General features: G+C 56.3%; 1 protein-coding gene across 2 annotated transcripts in view; it reads right to left on the bottom strand.

Moving 5' to 3' along the window:
- Positions 1-19,074, bottom strand: part of Spsb4 (splA/ryanodine receptor domain and SOCS box containing 4) — a 67,905-nt gene that overhangs the window by 34,633 nt on the left and 14,198 nt on the right. The window contains exon 2 of one of the 2 annotated variants that reach the window (XM_040269889.2): positions 17,706-18,495. In XM_040269889.2, the coding sequence (XP_040125823.1) occupies positions 17,706-18,341 (636 nt within the window). In that variant the 5' untranslated portion in view covers positions 18,342-18,495. Of the gene's footprint in view, positions 1-17,647; positions 18,496-19,074 lie in introns of both variants that reach the window. The other variant, XM_005328025.5, reaches the window with a different exon arrangement.

Here is a 19,074-nt window from a genome sequence, read left to right as displayed (position 1 = left end):
AGAGGTGAAGTGGGGGGGTTCTGAGAGCTGTGACCTGCTCTGTGGATTCACCCACTTGAGTGGACTGAGTGGTCACTGTGGGCAGCTGGCTGTGGCTGGGGGAGGTGGGTAACTGGGGGTTGCCCCTGGGGGTCACTTTAGCCCCGGGTCAGCTGAGCTCTCTCCCGCCTCCCTGCCTCCTGCACTCAGGTCCTGAGAGGCCTCCTGTCCTGAGGCCATCATGTGCCTCACCTGGGCCTCAGCCATGGCCCGGGCCAACCGTGGACCGAACCTCTGAAAACCATGAGCCAAAATAAACTTTCCTCCTCGAAATCCTTCTCCTCAGGCCCTTTGGTCACAGTGACGAAGACCTGACCAACGCAACCACTCAGTCTGTGCTACTTCTGAGTGTCCCTGGCACCCTCCCCTGAAGTCGGGGCTGATGGCACCTGCTGTCCGTGGGGACCGGGGGCAGCTGCTAGCCCATTTCCAAGACAGTTCCAGGTCCAGATAGAAGCTGGAGTTCAGGGAGCCCTTGGTGGCCGCTCACCACCCAACGGCACAAGTCTGGTCACCCGGCACTGGTCCCCAGCGAGGAAACACGGAGCCACCCCGCTGACCAATGGGCTTTCGGTCTGTGCTGGGGTCACTTCCATTTTCCTGATCGTTGAGCACAGCCACACCTGGGACAGACAGAAGGACAGAAGAGTCTGTCCTTGGAGGTGGTAGGCACAGAACTGCGTCAGCCCCACCTGCCACAGACAAGTGACCCCAAGTAGGTGGCTGGGGACACCTGCTGTCCCACCTGGTCCTCTGTGGCAAGAGGGCTCCGCAGTGTGGGGCTGGTCCTGGCTGTGTGACCTTGTGCAAGCCACATGGCCACGTGCATCTGTAAAATGGGTGCCATGCATGCGAACCACTGAGACCAAGTGAGCGGGCGCCTGGGGACGGCTGCCCAGACCTCAGCCTCGTTTCCCACCAGCACGGGACCCCAGCAGGTCTCCATGCCTCCGTTCCCCGGGGAGGAAGGCCAAGAGCAACTGACCAGTGGCATTGTTATGAGATGACCAAGGTGACCCGTGGAAAGTGTCGTCCACCAAGCCTGGCACGCGGCACCTTGGTGTGTGCCGTTTTCATTGGTCCAGCCACCGTCACAGCTGCCCTGTCCCCGTGCTCACTCTGCGTGGGAGAGGAGGAGGGCCACCCAGGGCCACAGCCCAGGCCTGCCTGAGCCGAAGGACTGTGCTCTTAAGAGTTGTTCCCACCTGAAAGCACTCTCCATGTGCCCTGTACATCCACTGACACATGTAGGTGTCACATGTCACAGGTACCGTCACATGTCTGACCTCAAGACAGCTTCCTGTGGTAGGCACTGTTGCTATCATCCCCACTGCACACATAAAGGAAGGGCACAGAGAAGTCAGGTAACATGTGTAAGGTCACACAGTAAGGAAGCAGTGGATCTAGGATGGGAGTCTCCACATTAGGAGGGCAGATGCTGGGCCCCTAACTGCTGCCCCCTGTGTGTCTCCCCTGCTTGCCGCCCGCAGGGCAGGGTGAGGTGTGCAGAGGAATGATGGAACTTTCCTCAACTGCTTTCTGGAGGATCATGTTCCACAACACCTCTCACCAGGGGGACGAGGCCCAGCTGCCTCGGGGGCACTGTCCTTCTGTCCTGTCCTCCTGGTCTGCGCCAGCCGCCCAGACTCTTCTGCAGAGCAGACTCTGGCCTTGCTGAAGGTCACGGGCGCCTTCAGGAGGCCGTAGATCAGAAATAAAATCAGCCTGCAGAACACCAAGCAGCCGCCACCCGCATTCTGCTGGGCTCTGCAGCCGGAGGGAGGCTGGGCCCCGCCCAGCTGTTTGCAGGAGTGCACCACACACCTTGGGAGCCCTGGGGAGAGACCAGCAGCAGCCAGACAGACCCTGGGGTGCATGCTGCCAGCCCCACGCCCATGCGGGAGGGAGAGGACACTAACTGGTCATAGTACTCTTTCCCACAGAGACGAGTGAGGTCTCTGGATCCTTTGCAGAACCATAGGAAGTACCTATTGATCAGAATCATATTTTCTAGCTTCCTTGCAGCTAAGAGTGGCCATGTGATACCACTGTAGCTTTGAGCTACAGGAAGAAAGGGTATATGATGTTTCTGAGCCATCTTTTTAAAGAGAGGGAGTGTGCGGTCCTTTAGCTACTCTTCTATCCTGCCTGGGCTGTGGATGCAGGGGTTGGAGTTCTAGCAGTCATTCTGGACCATGAGGCAGAGAAGCTAAAAGCTAGGAGGGTAGAAGGAGTAGCAGTCAGAAGGGGTTCCCACAACACCCGTGGACTGCCCGTCTCCAGGCCTCTCTTCCGTGAGAGGGAAATGGACATGTGCTCTCGTCTATTAGGTAGGTGTGGGTGCAAACAGCCAGACTGTTTCTTACTGATAGATTTCCATCCCCTCTACCTGTCCCAGGGGCACCTCCAGCAGGCTCTCCCTCCGGCAGGTCCCCGGATCCACGGAGTTGGCTGCCATCCTGGGCCTGTGCCGTCCACTGTCCCTTCCAGCTGGTCAGCCAACACAGACCCATCCTTCCAGACTTAGCTCGGGTGCTCCCGGCTGGAAAGCTGACCCAGACCCCAAGGTTGTAGGGCCTCCGTCTCCTGGGTTCCCACAGCACCTGGGCCTCCTGCCTGCCTGTGGGCGTCCCCTACATCATCTATGCCCACAGCTCTCTGTGGGGGCACTGGTCAGCCTTCCCCAGGGTCCAGGCAGAGGAGGGATGATCAACATTTGTAGGAAGAATAAACAATGTGTGAAGGAGTGTCCGGGGAGCCAGGCACGCTGAGCTCGGAAGCCCCAGCATCTGTGGCCGGCCCCGGAAGGCTTCCTGGAGGAGGGGGGAAGCCGTGGCCAGGCACCAGCCAGGGCGAATGTCCCGCAGACCCTCAGGGGATCTTTATACGGCTCAAAGGAATCTCTCCAGGGTGCCCCTGAACATCGTGGAGAGGTCACCCCCTGCTTCAGCGCCTGGAAAGCCAAGTGGTGGTGATTGACAGGGCAGCTGCCTGCAGGGGCTCCAAGCCCGGGCAGGGGGGAGGGTCAGCATTGTTGGAAGCTGAGCTTACCCCTTCCTGGCGCAGGGCGGCCATCTGGTTTGGGTCAAAGGTCTCCAGGGACTGGTTTGATTTATAGGCCAGTGCAGCCGCCCAGGCGGCACGGAGGGCACAGGGCGGCCAGGGCTGGGGTAGGAGGGAGGCCAGCCAGGGGCCCCGACACAGGGCAAGCACCCTGCTTCTGCTCCCAGCCTCAGGTTGCTTTCTAACAGAGAAATCCAGCAGAGGAAACTCCACCACCGAGAAAGCCAGGAAGCAATTACTGTGTGCCCAGCGCGGTCCATGGGGCCTGCGGGTGCGCTGCATTCCGGACACGGAACAAGTCCCTGAGAGCCCTGTCCAGCAACACCTGGCATTTCACACTGACGCGCTCAGGGACCACTGAGCCGCATCTCACAGGCAATGGCTTCAAAGCGCAGAGTCCTGGGACACTGGACCTAGGAGTTGCACCCAGCCTCTGCCCTCGGAAGCGTCCTTCCCCACAGTGGGCACATCTGGAGTCTGGGGGACAGGGAGGTTGCAGGGGCTGAGGCAGCACAGGAGGCCCTCAGACCCCCCACGCCCGCTGCAGGTGGGCTTGGGCAGCAGAAGCCCCACAGTCAGGGTGGGCTGAGGTTTCCAAGGGGCTTTAAACAGCAGCTGGCCTCGCAGAGCCTGGCAAGAGGACCACTTAGGCCACAAGCAGACGTGGCACCGGCCTGGAGGCAGGAAGAAGTACAGACGCAGCGATGGGCCTGGGGTGCTGGGTGCTGGGGAGGGCTGGGAGCCTGCACTCTGGTGATGGGGGAGCCGGACAAGTGGGCTCTGGTGAGGGAGGCCGCACATGGGGCATCTCCCTGGGTCTGACCCCTCGGCCTCCAGCTGCAGCCTCCCCACTGGCAGAAGCCTGAGAACATCAGCTGAAGTGGGACCGAGGCCATACCCATGTCCTCTGCAGGACATGTTCCAGGACCGCAAGGGGCCCCACCAGGAGCTGGAGGAGGGGATGGGGGCAACTTGGGAATAACAGTGACTGTCCCCTCTGAGACACCATGGTGCGCAGTCCCCAGGGCCCCTTCTAACCAGTTGGGGGGGCCCACACACGTGGCACTGTACCCAGAGACCCCCGCCTCCCTAGAGACATAAAACGCCTGCCAGGTGCCCCTGCCTCGCCAGGGCAGCCAGGGCTCAGGCGGTCCCTGGGCTGGTTCCGGACACAGAGGTCAGAACACACACCTGAAAGCCACATCTAGAGGTGTCCAGGACACCATGCTGAGACCAAGCGAGGAAAGCAGGATGCCACAGAGTTTTTTGGGTGCTTCAAAAGCTGCAGCATCTCGGGAACACAAGACGCAGAAGGGACCCTTCGGGACACACTGAGTAGGAGGCTCCAAACCTGGGTCTCCAAGTGCCAGTTCTGGTCTGAGGCTGGCTGGCTGCTCACAGGCTTGGCTTTCTCATCTGTGAAATGGGAATATTAAGGGGCCACCACAGGACTAAGGGGACAAGAGGAACTTCATGAGAGCAGGCAGCTGGACTGGGGCCCGGAGACAGGCCCCCGCTGGTCACTGTGACTTACTTGGGCATGCAAGCCCCCCTCTCAAAGTTCCCTCCGTCTGTGGTGGGGGGTTCATGAAACCCCAAAGCCAGAGCTGAAGCTGGGAGCCTGTCTAGGCCGAGGTGGGGGCCATCCATCACCAGTGAGCCCGCCAGAAACGGTCACCTCCAGGCAAGGAATGCAGATGAGGAAGCTTATGGGAGGGGGAGTGATGAAACCTGACCCAGGGGCACTTCCTGCCCAGCCACCCAGGGGAGATGCTGGCAGCCCCGACCTTTGACCTCGGCCCTTGACCTGTTCACCGCTGGCAGGGTGGGGGCAGAACCCAAGACGGGCCCTGGTTCAGAAAATGACAACCAGACCCATGCATGTGCCGACAAGACGAGTGTCCAACATCTCCCAGGCATAAACATGTGTGACCGGAGGCCACCGGGTCAGGAGGGAAAGGCAAGGAGCCGGCACGGGCTCCCCACCCAGCGGCCACCAGCGCTGCTTCGCTCAACTCCAGCCAGAGAGCAGGGACGAGAGCTGTGTGTTCAGGAGTGCGGGGACACAGGATGGGCGACCGGGTCCCCTTCCCAGTGAGTCTCCTAGAGCACCAGGGCCCTCTGAGCTCGTCGCCAGCACCTCGCGGGCCTTGCCATTTACCAAGGGCTTCTGCAGGTCAGTCACCTCTTCACATTTCACCTCTGAGGAAACAGGGCCTCAGGCTCGGTGGGCTGGGGAGCTTCAGAGCTAGTAGGAGCAGGACCTGCCTCCCCTCCATTCCCCACCCTGGAATCCCTGGCATCCCTCCTGTCCGTCCATCCCCCTGCTTCCCACCCAGGACCTCTGACATTCTCTGAAGGTTCCCAGGCCTGACTGACCCTTCCACCTGCTCCAGGTCCCTGAACTGGCCCTAGGGCCCTGGAGGAGCTGGGGTGAGCGCTTCCCCTCCTTGCCACACTGGCCCCAGAGTCATCCCCAGAGGGCAACGGTGCCCCTGCTCTCTCCATCAGGCTCCCCAGTTACCCCCCATGGCCCTCAAGCAGCGCGGCCCAGAATTTGTGCCGTGGTGGAAACGGCCCACTTCCTATGTTGTCCAACATGGCCCACGGCCACCAGCTGCATGTGGCTAAAGAACATGTGAACACAGCCAGAGCAACTGAGGAACTGGAGTTTTCGTTTTATTTAATGTTACTTAATTTTAATTAAACGGTTGCTTAGTGAAACACACGTGGCTAGTAGCTACCACGCTAGATAGCCCCCCAGTGCAGAGGGTGTCACCAAGGAACCCAACATGCGTCCCTCCATATTAGAGATCATAGAAATGCAAAGACTCTTTGAGGCCTTCTTGTCCAATCACTTTCTTCCTTTGGGGGAAAAGCCAAGGTGCAGAGGGAGATGGTGACTTATCCAATGTCACACAGCCAGGGGCCAAGCTGGAATCTGCTAGGTTCCCAGTCCGGTGCCCTTTCCGCGACCTTCCCTACACCGGCCTCTCGTACACCCAACACTAGACTCTTGAGAAAGTCCAGTTAGTCCGGGTCAAGGATGCGTGTGCAGCCTCCACACCTCTGAGCAATCCATTTTGGCAAAACACCTTGAGCAGCCTAGCAGGGTGGCCCATGACGGCCAAAGAGGACATAAAAGCACTCAGTCCACCATGCACCTCCTGGGTAGCTTGCCCAGCCTGGGAGTGACAAGAGCCCAGGCCAGCCTCGGGCCCTGCCATCCCAGGGGACACCAAGGGCAGGCAGAGCTCACCTGTCCCATTGATGCCTTCCTGGGGTCCAGCCAAGAACATGGACAAGCCAAAGCATGGAGAAGGGGTGGCCTGTGCTTTGGCTTTGGCTTTTGGTGTGGGGAGGCTCCAAGCCCTGGGTCCCCCACCCACCACCTAGGTGGGAGAGACTGAAACGCAAATGTCCTGCCAAAGGACAGCGCTGGGCTGCCAGAGTTGGGCTGAGTAGATCCAAGGAAACCTGCACTTAAAACAGCAAGGTACGCCCACCAGAACCAAAGGCCACCACCCCACCCGCCCTCCAAGCAGGCCATCCGAAGACCCGGGAGGCATGTGCCCATGGAAAACAGACCCTGGACAGCGTTTCATGAGACGGGGATCGGCTGGAATCCGTAGGGCACGGTGGGCCAGCACCCAGACCCTGGGCCTCGCGGCGCACACTCTCCAACACACCCGGCCTTGCTGGCCGCCCTCTTGGTCATAGGCTCGTCTCCACTGACTTGCTCAGGACCACCTCCACCCCATCACTGGGGCCTCAATTCCCCACCCCAGAGAGGACCACGGCCAGTGGATGCCCCTCCCCCACCTTCTCCAATTCTGTTCTCTTAATCACAGTTCTCTATATCTGGATTGATCCAAGGCATTTTTTTTTCCTGTTCCCATCTGTCTCTCCCTCAAATTGTCATCATAACGTCCCCAGGGCCCCCCACATAAGAGATGTTCAAAAAACATTCACTGAGTGATGGTTTGGCTAATCCTCTGACCTTGACCACGGCTCCCACCAGACCGAGGGCTCCAGGGCCCGCCTCGCTCACCCCCACAGCTGCTCTGGCTCAGGGTCAGCAGGAACAGAAGGAGCAGGTACCTCTGCACCTCTCAGGCAGGGCTGAGTGTGGCTGAGGAGCCAGCAGGGGTGCCGAGATCCATGTCAAAGGGGCGGCCATGGGCAGGTGCCACTGATGTCCATCTACGATTCCTAGCTCACTGGAAACTCCTCGGGACCGATTTCCATGATATCTTCTCAAGATGCTCGCAGCTTGTGGTCTTTCTGTTTTGCGCGGATGCTGCAGGAAGCAGGAGCTCTTTCCCTGGACACTGCTGATCACCTGACAGGTAACTGCGCGAATTCTCAGCTCTCTGGCCACTCATTTAACAGGGCTTACTGAGAACCCACCAGGTGTCAGATGCTGAGGACACAGGGCAGTGGGATGGCCAGCCCTCAACTGTGAGTAGAGACACTCAGGGACCCGAGAGGGCTCGAGGCTGCACCCACACCTTCTGAACTGCCACTGTGGTTCCTCCCTGTGCTGAGGAGTCAAGCTGGAGGCCTCTCAGGACGTCCTGGGATGCAACAGGTAGAATAAGACACCCAGGATGCCCAGTACCGACGGCTCAGGCTGGGTGCACGCATTTTTTCCTTTGGAAAGGGAAGCAGCTGAACCCTGCTAAATGCGTGTTTCCTTAGTGCCAGGACCCCCAAGCTTGCTCCAGCCCAGACTGCAGGCAGACCCCCCCATCCTTCTGCCTTGGGCTGCGTCTCCCACCCAGTTCCTGGAAATCCAGGGCACAGCTGCCTGGGCCCTGGGCCCTGGGCCCCCACCCACCCAGTGGCCTCCTCCGGGCAGGCGTCCCAGTTGCTGACCATGACCAGCGCTGGGCTAATGGCACCGGCCAACTGGGAAGCTTATAACTAGAGCCGCTGCAAGACTTCTGATTCAACAGGAGGATGACAGAGCTGCTGTTTCCCAGGCTCCAGGGGATGCTGAGGTTCCTGGCAGGAACATGAAGGGACAGACTCCAGGATGCCACAGCACTCCCAGAGTTCAGAGGCCCAGCCCATCAGAGGGCAGCAGGAGCCTCTGCCAGCACCCGCAATTCCTGGAGTCTGACTGGCCTCCGTGAAGCTTGTAATCCTGGGCCCTCACTCCAGAACTGCCACCTCTAGGAAGATGAACAGAATCCCACGTGCCCCTCCTAGCGGGGCTCACACATCCAGTGGAGGGCTGTCACCCACCTCACCAAACAGCAGGGACAAACCTGCTCCTGTCTCTGTCATGAAACGTCACAGAGGGGGCAAGGTCTGGAACTCAGCTGTGGCTGCAGATGGAGCCACTCAAAGGAGACTCCTTCAATGACTCAGAGGCTGGGACAAGGCAGAAGGAAGGTCTTTGCTGGCAGCTCTGGCCCCTGTGCCTCTCTCTGGGGGTCATGGGCTGGGAGGCACCAGGGAGGGGCTCAGGTGTGGCCCTGGGGGCCCCTGGCGGGCAGCCCTGCCTATCAAGATTCCCAGCAGGCAGGTCACAAATGGGGGCTCTCGCTGCGCTATTTATAGGAAGCAGCCACTGAGAAGGAGAGGAACCTGGAGACCGCGCGGCCGTATTTTCCAAGCCCACGGCTGTCTCGGCTTAATTTCATCCCAAGCAAATAAATCATTAAGGAGGCACCGAGTTCTGGAAGATCTGACGAAGAAAGGCCATTAAACGGCACAGCCTCCCCTTGAATTATGGAAGGCCTCCGACAGCAGCCTTATTAGTGTCTGGGCCAGCCTGTAACTCACGCTAACTGCCCCCGGCCTTAACCAGGGGACAAGCCTGGGCGAATCGGCTGCTCCCTGACCGTGGGCAAGTCAGCGTTGCTGCCCGCCTGGCAGGCCGGCCGGCTCCTCTCTCCCCCTCATTTAAACATCCCCCTGAATTTCTCTGGCTCCGTCCACCACTGTCCCAGCACCTCCCACCCAGAATCATCACTGATGCTGATCAGGGGTTCTCGATGAGTGCAGCCCGGGAAGCTGTGATCAGGGGTACTTAAGAGCCGGGGAAGGGGGGACCACCAGTGCCAGCTTGGTAAACTCCTTTGATAAGCACCCTGAGCCCCAGGCCTGGCACCACTAGCAGCCACAGGAGACATTCAATGTGACCACATGAGTGCCCAGCGGAGCCCAGGTGGAGAGGTGCAAGGCATGGAGCAAGGACGAGATTCCAGCCCTGGGACAGCCACCTCCCCAGCAGGTGGCATCAGCTGGCCCTTCACCTCCTTCAGTCTCCTGGGAGAAATGGGCTGAGAGCATCCCCTCCTCCTCCCTGGGGATTCGTGGAGCCTCGGGAGGGAGGTTTTCATGAGGTGACGCAGGAGAGGCGCTGAGCAGAGCTGGGCCCCCCGGGCGGGCGAGTTTAACAAAGAGATGTTTCCATTTGTAGTAATCCCTTCCCAAACAAAGTCACCCCCGCAGGAAAGCTCCTGGATAATCCCGTGGATTTACTGTGTTCGCTGCCTGGGCAACTGGGACAGTAAACTGAGTCACCTGCTGGTTGGGGGTGGTGAGGACCAGAGGGAATGGGCTGGATAGGGAAGGGAGGAGAATCAGAGGCACAGCTGGACTGCTGGGACAGGGGGTGAGGCCCCAGGGGGATGGTGGACAGAACCAGGCCCCTGGGCAGAGCCAGGCCCCTGACATGGGGTTTTACTGGCGTGGTAGAAGTGGGCCATTTCCAACAAAGAGGTCAGCGCAGGCCCAGGCGAGGGAGAGCAGATGGGCCCGGCTGCAGGATCACCCAGTGTGGGGGAGGGGGACGGCGGGGACAAGCCCTGATGGAGGCACCAGCCCTACGCCACGCCTGCCACATGCAGTATCCTCGGCATCACCCGGGAGCTGGTGGGAACACAGGCTCTTAGGCCCGGCCAGCCCTGCCAAGTCAGTGGGCATTTGACCAAGACCCGGGGGGCCTGAAGGCACACTGGGGTTCAGAAGGCACTGCTGACAATTCTGTGGGATCAGCGCCATCCCCAAACCCACTTTCCAGGGAGGACACGGACGGACCAGGGAGCTAGGAGGCTGATGCCCACGTCACCCAGGGAGAAGATGGCAGAGTCCCTGTGACTGTGCTAATCCCCTGGTTCTGGTGTCTAAGAGGGGATTAGGGCAGGTTCTGAGGTGCAAGAGGCAGTGGGAAGCCACAGGAGAGGATGGACAGAAGGGGAGACACACGTGGCTCGACTCTGCCCAGCTCCAAAGGCCTCCTCCCTCCTGGTCCCCCGGGTCCCCGCCCATCACTGTCCCCCCTGTCCCCAGCACCACATCCTCCATCATGTACGCTGGTTTCTGATACAGAGGCATGAACTGCATGGCTGCCTTTCTCTCTGGGTTTTGGGAAGGAGCATTTTCAGTGGGGACTGGAGGCCTGGGTTTGCATTCTGGTTCTGCTGCTGATTGGCAGGTGACCTTGAACAAGTCCTTATGGCTCTCTGGTCCATTCAGCTCCCACCTGAAAAGTGCAAGTCTGGCGTTGTCTGCTGGACAGTGTGTCTTCTAACTCTGGTCCTTGGGCCCCGCCTTTGTCCCTCCGCCACTCCTGAGAATGCAGACCCTCCTTCTCCTCCCTTTCCTTCTCTCCAGTGGTCTAGTAGTGGCCAGCCCGAGGCCAGGCCTAGCACCCGTCTGTTCAGAGGCAGATGCTGCACCTCAGGCCTGCCACTATGGGAGCTTGTCCCTGAGGAGTACACATGCACACAGCTGCTGAGTGTCCTTGCTGGTAAAGTCCACCAGGCAAGTGCTCCTGGAGCTATAGGCTTTCAGAGAAACACCCAAACGAGACACTTAGAAGGAAACTTCTAGGACCGCTCATGGAGAAAGTTAAACACTCCTGGCTCATTTGTGACAAACTCATCATGGCACCTGAACTCAGATATTTTAAAGAGATGAGTCAAAAGCCTCCCAGAACCAGCATATGCCCTTGTGTGACATCCCTCTGATTGGGATTGAGGTTTAATAACAACAATTATTTCCACATTTAACAACACTGTAATGTACCAGTCTGTGGAAGCAGAAGTAGTCAGAAATTAGACAGAATTACTCAGAAAATAGTTAGACAGAATTATACCTACCGTTTTATCAGCACCTATTATGTGCTGTATACTAGACCAGTCACTTTTCTGGCTATAATCCATGATTCCAACACCGTTTGGCAAAATAAATTGTCCATTTTTCAGATAATCAAACTAAGGCTCAGGGGTAAAATAACTCACTCTGGATTATAGCTAATTAGAAGCAAATTAGAATTGGTGCTGGGCTCCCTGAGCCCTGGATCTGCCAGGAGACCACGCTGTGGCCTGGGGTGACCACGCCTGATTTCAAATGCTGTTGCCTGCATTTCAAAATCCCTTTCCTGCAGGCTGGGCTTGCGTGAGCCTACTAATGAGGGTGCTAAGTGTGAAAATCCTCCGCAAAGTCTTTTCTATTCAGCCGAAGTCTGTTGCTTTTGTGGGTAACAAAGGGTGAGGGCCAGTGTGTGAATTGAAATGCCTGGCCCATCACACAGCCTCCCTGGGCCTGTGTGTGGGGACAGATGTGCCATAGGAGTGCACAATGAGAGGTGGGAAGGGTCACACAGGGGTCAGACGAGGCGGGCAGCACCCTCTGTTATAGCCAACTGTGACTCAGATCCTGCCATGGCAGGTGGTGAGAGGCCAAGACGTGAAGATGAATTTACTAACCACCTACTCTGCACCCTGTTCTGCGGAGCACCATGAGAGGGGAGACCAAGAAGACTAAGATGCAGTCCACCTCAAAGAGTACCTCCAGCACAGCACCAGCAGAACCTCGAATCACATCACATCCATTGCGGCCCTACTGTATGCCGGTAAGTCTTCTGGGTACTTATCATGCAGACGCACATCCTACATGAGGACTGACTGGGCTCTGTGGTTCCAATAATTTTAGTGCCACAGTGTCTCCAGCCTTCTTGGTATCAAATTCAAGTGATTCCACTATTTTTTTTTTTTTTAACCTAGAAACCAGGTCAATCACAAGCATTCACAGGTGCCCAAGATGAGCTGAGAGGTGTGGTTGGAGCTACAGGACAGGCACGATTTTAACAACCCCCTCCACTTGGCATCTACAGGGGACCACATGCTGGGCCACGCTTCATTTCCACTGCAGAACTTGGCAAGATACGGATAATTATTCCCACTGCACAGATGGGAAAATTGAGGCTTGGTAAGGTTAAATAGACAGATGGGGGGAAAAGGGGGATTCAAATTAAGATCAAAGGTTTATTCTTAAAGGAAACTGCCTAATTGTCCCAAATAGGGATCTGAATAATTAAGTGATGATAAAACCACACCATAAAAACACACGCAGCTATTAGTACAATGAGGCGGCTCTCCATTAACTGATATTTAAGCCATTAAATATCCGTGGGGGGAGGGGTGAGATACAGAGCAAGGTTTACAGCATGATCTAAGATTCCCTGTCATCAATACTTCCAGAAGGACGGGGTGGCTGCCGGCAGGGAGCAGGGCTGGAGACCTGGAGTATGGGTGGGGTTCTTCATTACACCACGGTTTGGAGGGTATCCATTGGCTACCAAGCACACAGCTTGCCTTTCAAGAGTTCATGTGCACACACAAAGCCCCCCCTTCCCGTTGTCCACGCGTGGCATGTCCCCTGGATGCCATCCTGCTGGGCTCCCCTGCACTTGAGGGCTGAGGGGGTACCCATCGTGGGAAGATACTGAATAGCGACAGGGGGCACCCAGTGCTGAGCTGATGGTGTAGAGACAGCCCTGGACGGAGACCAGGGAGTGAGCTGGGGTCAAGACCAATTGACAGAGGAGGGGACAAAGGGGAGGGCAGGTGAGGACCGTGGCGGAGGAGCCAAGGACAGATACAGGAGGCTGGGGGACCCACCACCCCAGGGAAGACACACAGCGTCCAGTGCAGACCAGGAGGACAGCTCTGGCAAGGGGACGGTGTCCTTGCAGGCATCTTGGTAGAAAACTCTCTCTGGCCTTCATGGACACTAGAAGCCTTGGCTGGCCGCCAGCCTCCTCGGCTGCGCTGTTGCGCCAATAAATACTTGTTGGCAGATCGATTAAACCATCTAGGAATGACGTCTGGAAATACAGCTTCCTCTGCCTGGTGCAGACGGACAAGCGCCTCGTTTCCACGAGGCCCCAAGATGCCTCGTTTCCACGGTCCTCCCAGGGCAGCCCTGAACGGGGGACATATTGGAGGCAGGACTGGCCCAGGCAGCAGGAGGGCAGCAGAGGAGTGGTCATAGCTATCCCTTGTAGGTCTGTGGCCTTGGAAACCCAAGACTCAGTTTCCTCCCTTATGAAACGGGGATAATAACAGTGACACTGCCTCACTTATTATGACTAAATTGTTTTGAGTAAAATGAATAAATAGTCAGCCTAGGACACAGAACATGGGTAGAATCCAACAAAAAGTGTAACTATTAATACCTCCATATCAAAACTGCTCCGGGGATGGGCGTGGTAGCACACACCTGTAATCCCAGCAGCTTGGGAGGCTGAGGTAGGAAGATGGCGAGTTCAAGGCCAGCCTCAGCAATAGCAAGGTGCTAAGCAACTCAGTGAGACCCTGTCTCTAAATAAAATACAAAATAGGCCTGGGATGTGGCTCAGTGGTCAAGCGCCCCTGAGTTCAATCCCTGGTACTCCCCCAACCCAAAAATAAATCTGCTCTGGGGCCCCAGGGCCATGTGTCTGCCTGGGGCGCCTCCCCTCTTCCTGTGTCACTCATCACCGGCCACCAAGAACTCCACAACCTGAGAAAACCACCAACATGTAGAAAGAGGAGCCCAGGAACAATTCTGAAAACCAACTCAGAGCAGATTCCAAAGGACTGGCCTACCCTGGGGGGCCCAACCTCACAGCAGTTGGGACATTTTCAGTGACATTCCCCCATTAGCGATCAATCACGCCTGATTCCAACCACCGCTGGGCCTGTCTTTATATGACTTGGCTTTTCAGAACACCCTGCAGAGTGCTGTACTAAGCCAGGGCTTTGAGAGATGGAGATGAAGGGGTAGGAGGAGGAACAATAGCAGAGAAGATGTGTCGGTGCCTCATCCAAACTCACTGCAGAAGGCTGGGGTCAGCCCTGGCTGCATGGCCACCCAGCCAGGTGAGCAGACCCTGCTGGGCCTTCTCTCCCTGCCTTGGCAGACGGATGCCATCCAGGCTCCCACAGGTACTATCTGGGCAACCTTGAGTGGCTCAAGCTCTCTGTGCCTTAATTTCTTCATGGCGAAGTGAAGATGATATGACAGGTATTCACTCAGAAAGTTGTTACAGGGATGTGGCTCAGCGGTAGAGTGCTTGCCTGGCCTGCAGGAAGCCCTGGGTTCAATCCCCAGTGCTGGAAAAACAACACCCACCCCCCAACACACACACACAACACAGTTGTTACAATGAGTTAAAATGTGTGAAGTGTTTAGCATAGAGCCCAGCACAGGCTGAGCACTGCATAAGTGTTAGCTGGCATTCTTATTGCCATTATTATTATTACTTGGGCCCTTGACAATCTGGGACAGCTTCCCATTTGCCTGGTGTAGGTAACCATGCTTCTCAGCTCACTGGGATGCCAGAGCCCCTGGGCATCCTGCAGCTCTTTGCAATAAACTCCCAGATGCGGGGCCCCATTTCACTCCACGCTGCAGCAAAAGAACAATTCCACTTGCAAAATTGACAACAGACATTATGTGTTTGCAATATGAAATCGCATCTTGTTTGCCAGAGGAAATCGCATGGCCAGGAGCTCCCGTCCCAGCAAACACGTGCTTCTGAGTTCACTGCGGTTAAGGCCTTTCTAAGCCTTGCTTTTACAGTCACAAAAAATTCAGAAATTAAAAGTGATATCCATTAACTTACTTCCGTCTCATTAGAGGAAAAGCCTCTCTGAAAACCACTTCCATTTTATTCCATAGATGAACCCCAGAACCTACCCAGATCACCTAGTTAACTGAAGCAGCGGGCCCCCATTGCTGGGAGTCTGCTCTGTGCTGGTGAGGTTTTATTTTTGTTTTGTTTTGTTTTGAGGTACTAGTGATAGAACTCAGGGCCTTGCACATGCTAGACATGTGCTCTACCTCTGAACGCCACATCCCCAGCTCTTCATATTTTATTTCGAGACAGGGTCTTCTTAAGTTGCTATGGCATCAACTCAGTGGTCCTCCTGACTCAGTCTCCCTGCTAGTGAATTTTATCATCCCCATTTTGCAAAGGAGAATGCTGAAGTTTGAAAGAGGAGGTCAGGATTGGTGAGAGCCTTCCTGCTGAGTGCTGCTGCAGTCTAGCCCAGGCCTTGGGGGGGGCTGCTCCTCTTCCCCCCAGCAGAGCTCTCTTCCACTATAATCCTGGGGGGAAGGAATCCCAGGGAACATCCCCGTCTTCTCTCTCCCGAGCATGTCTCTGACCCTGGTCCCCCACTTCCTAGTCAGGGCTATCTGGGGACCAGCCACCATGTCCCCAACTAACACTGGCTCAGAATTCTCCCTATCCACAGGTCCCCACTTTGGGTCTCCTTCCCTGCCCGGAGCCAAACTATTCCCAGTCCCTAGAGATCCATGGTGGACTTTGGCCCCAGTCATTCACTACGGGGACTCACAGCACCTTCCCAATCACTACCCCACTCCTGGGACTCCACTGCAGCCTGTTCTCTGGCCACCCTGTGGTCAGGGCTGGTCCCATGCTGAGCTGGCCCTTTCTGTATCATGTCTTGCCCAAGGCTGAAAACAGTATCTTGCCTGCAGAACAGGCTAGTGCCACATCAGACATGCCAACCCTCCTCACTAAATGGGAAATGCCAGGTTTGTTACAGATGACACCCTGGCCTCCCTGGCCTCCTGGATGGGTCCTCCAGATTCTGCCAAACTGAAAAATCAAGGCCAGGGGAGAGGAGGATGGAAAGCTCCAAGTTTCAGTCCCACTGAGCTTCTCCAACTATTGCAAGGACCTGAGCTTAAAAATGCCCAAACACAACTGTCCCTCCGTACCTGGCCTCCCTGATCGTGGTCCAGGAGGAGACTGCCCTGACCCTAACATCCAGGAGGGAGCCACTGGTGGCCGCCCTCCTCACATCTCAGCTTCATATCTGAAGGCCAAGCCATGGTCTGAATGGTGTGAGTTAACCGCCAAGAGGAAGCCCATCTGGGGGTCTCACCATTGGTTTTGGTAGCTCCCATTGGCTATTAGGCCTTTAATCCTGGCTATCATATTATTGGTGCCACCATATATGACGTCACCACAGATAAGGAAATGGCCAGTACTGTCCCATTTTTTAGAGATGAGTACAGTGAAGTTTATAGAGTTAAGTGGAGTCACCTAAGACAAAAACACTAAGTGTTGGGGAGATACACAGGTGGAAATAAAGAACATCAGACTCCAGAACATTGGTATACCCGGGCCACTCTTCTGGTCCAGTGACTAATTCCAGCAAGTAAAATTTCCCATTCCACTAAACAGTGTTTGCTGATGTTGTTGGTTTGCTCACCTCTGGGGTTTGCCTGGTCACCCTGTCTTAAGAGGACCCCAGACACTTTCCATTAAGACTAATTATGCCCTTCTCAAGATGTACTCTTCCACTCCAAGGTTTATCCAGTAAAACAAAATGGAGTAACGCTTTGCCATTCCATGACACTCTTAGTGCAACAACCACAAAAATAAAATATGAGCAAGAACACCACCAATCATACCAGACAGCTGAGCGCACCAGCTGGTAGGCTGGTGTGTGGAATGAGCAGCGGTCAGTGCCTGATTCCTGGCCCAGCTCAGCCTAGATTCAACTGGGGACATATGCCCTCCTGGGGCCTCTGTCCAGAGGCCACCTGCCTCCCCAAGCTAGCTGGTAAAGTTTCCAGTAGCTGCTAACTTTAAAAATCGGGACAGTTCACACAATCTAGATTTCTGGGTGCTTTTGGAAAAATCCAAAGATGTGACAACATTGAGTTTCCATTCCTATGGGGAAATCGTCAACTGGGGGATGAGAGACAGTTACTCCTTTAACAGTTCACCAGCAAGAGCTGAATTTGGGGGTTCAGCCCCTGCATACAGCAAGCGGTCAATACATGACCGATGCTAAAGTGGCTCATCACTTATCAGTAACTGGGGTGCATGGCATTTCAGCCCAGGGACGGTCTTCCTGTTACCTTCCTCCTGCTGTGACTAGCATGGATTATTCTGGGCACCTCTTGTACAGCCAGAAGGATGGGTAATGAACATCTCTACGCAAAGTCACTGTGCTAAGCACACACAGCATCGTGTTTGATCCTCACGACAACCCTAAGCTAGATTGCTCCCACCACTATTCGGCAAATGGGAAAATGAAGCACAGCCCAAGCCACCAGGCCTGCAAAAAGGTCAGGATTCAAACCCATGGCTAACCACCGCCCCTGCATGGCAGGATCATCCCAGCGGCTGCTGCACTGGCTCCACCTCCGGTCTCCTTCCCCAACTCTCAGGACCCACAGGCAATCTCTGAACCCCCTGCACCTCACCGAGCACACTTACGGTCAAGGCCATTGATATAGCGCATGGTGACTTCGCAGTGGCCCCACACGGCACTCACCACCGGGTACAGCTTCTTGCCCTTGAGGCCTCGGAAGGCCACGCCCAGGTACTGGCCGTCCACGATGAAGCTGAGCGTGCCCTCATCCATGTCCAGCACCACCAGCAGCGAGTCGGGCAGCGCGAAGGCCTCCTCGGGTCCTAGGAAGGCCGGGTAGGCGACCCCGGGCCGGTTCTTGCCGTCGTGGTAGAGGCGGCTGCGGCCCAGGTCCCAGCCCCACGACTCGGCGTCACTGCCCACCAGCGCCGTGTAGCCCACCGAGTGCAGCGGGGCTCGCGCCGTGGCCACGCCCACCACCGCGTGGGTGCCCCGCTGTCGCGCGGGCCAGTGGATCTGCCAGGCGTGCAGGCCGCGCGCGTGGCCCACCTTGCCGCGGATGCCGTCCGTGCTCTGCGCCACCGGGTGCCGGTGGAAGGTGAGCCGATCGTCCTCCTTGACGAAGACGTTGAGGGAGCGGTCCTCGGGGTTCCACGCGTGCCGCAGCTGCACGGCCAGCCCCGCCGCGGGCATGTCCAACAGCTGGTCCAGCCGGGCGGGCCGCCCGGGCTCTGCACCTCGCAGCTCGCGCTTGGCGGGTCGCAGCGCAGGCTCCCGCACCTCCACCGACTTGAGGCTCCCGGAGAGCTTCTGGCCCATGGCTCACTGTGGAGAGGGGGGCCACTGCAGGCCACTGCTACCTCGTGGGAGCCTCCACTCCCCGTAGCCAGGGACAGACCACGGGGCTGGGAACCCGGTTTCCGGACCGCAGACCTCCACAGCCTCCACTGGGCTGCGGCAGGGGCCCAAGCTCCTAGAAAGAAGCAAAGGGCACGGGTTATAACAGCAGCATCAACAGCCAGTTACTATTTCATTTATGCCCATGCCTTGGCTGAGCCCTTGTGCATGCATAATAATAATGATAATTAATATATTCATATCTGGCATTTATCGAGCACCTGCCATATGCCAGACACTGTTGGAAATGATTTAGATATTAGCTCATTTAATCCTTAAGACCTCACTGTAAGACACATCGGTTATTATTAATAACACATAGGTTATTATTCCAGGCATAGGATAAATAATTAGCCAAAGTCCACTACTAATAAGTGAAAGAGCCAATATTCAAGCCAAGGTCACCTGATTTCAGAATCTGTGTTCTGCATTAGAGCAATCATAAGTAATCATTTTAGAAATAAGGGCTGAACCCAGGGAGGCTGGGGCCATAGATATTTAGGGTGTGGTCCATGAGTTCCCAGCCCTGGCTGCCCTAGGGAGCTTAAAAAACATCCTAAAAGCCCCCGGTGGTGATCAAAGTTACTCGAGAGGCTGAGGCAGGATCACAAGTTTGAGGTCAGCTTTGGTAACTTAGCAAGACCCTGTCTCATAA

This window comes from Ictidomys tridecemlineatus, chromosome 3, assembly GCF_052094955.1.
Source record: "Ictidomys tridecemlineatus isolate mIctTri1 chromosome 3, mIctTri1.hap1, whole genome shotgun sequence".
Taxonomy (NCBI): domain Eukaryota; kingdom Metazoa; phylum Chordata; class Mammalia; order Rodentia; family Sciuridae; genus Ictidomys; species Ictidomys tridecemlineatus.
This window is presented reverse-complemented; position numbering and strand designations above follow the sequence as displayed.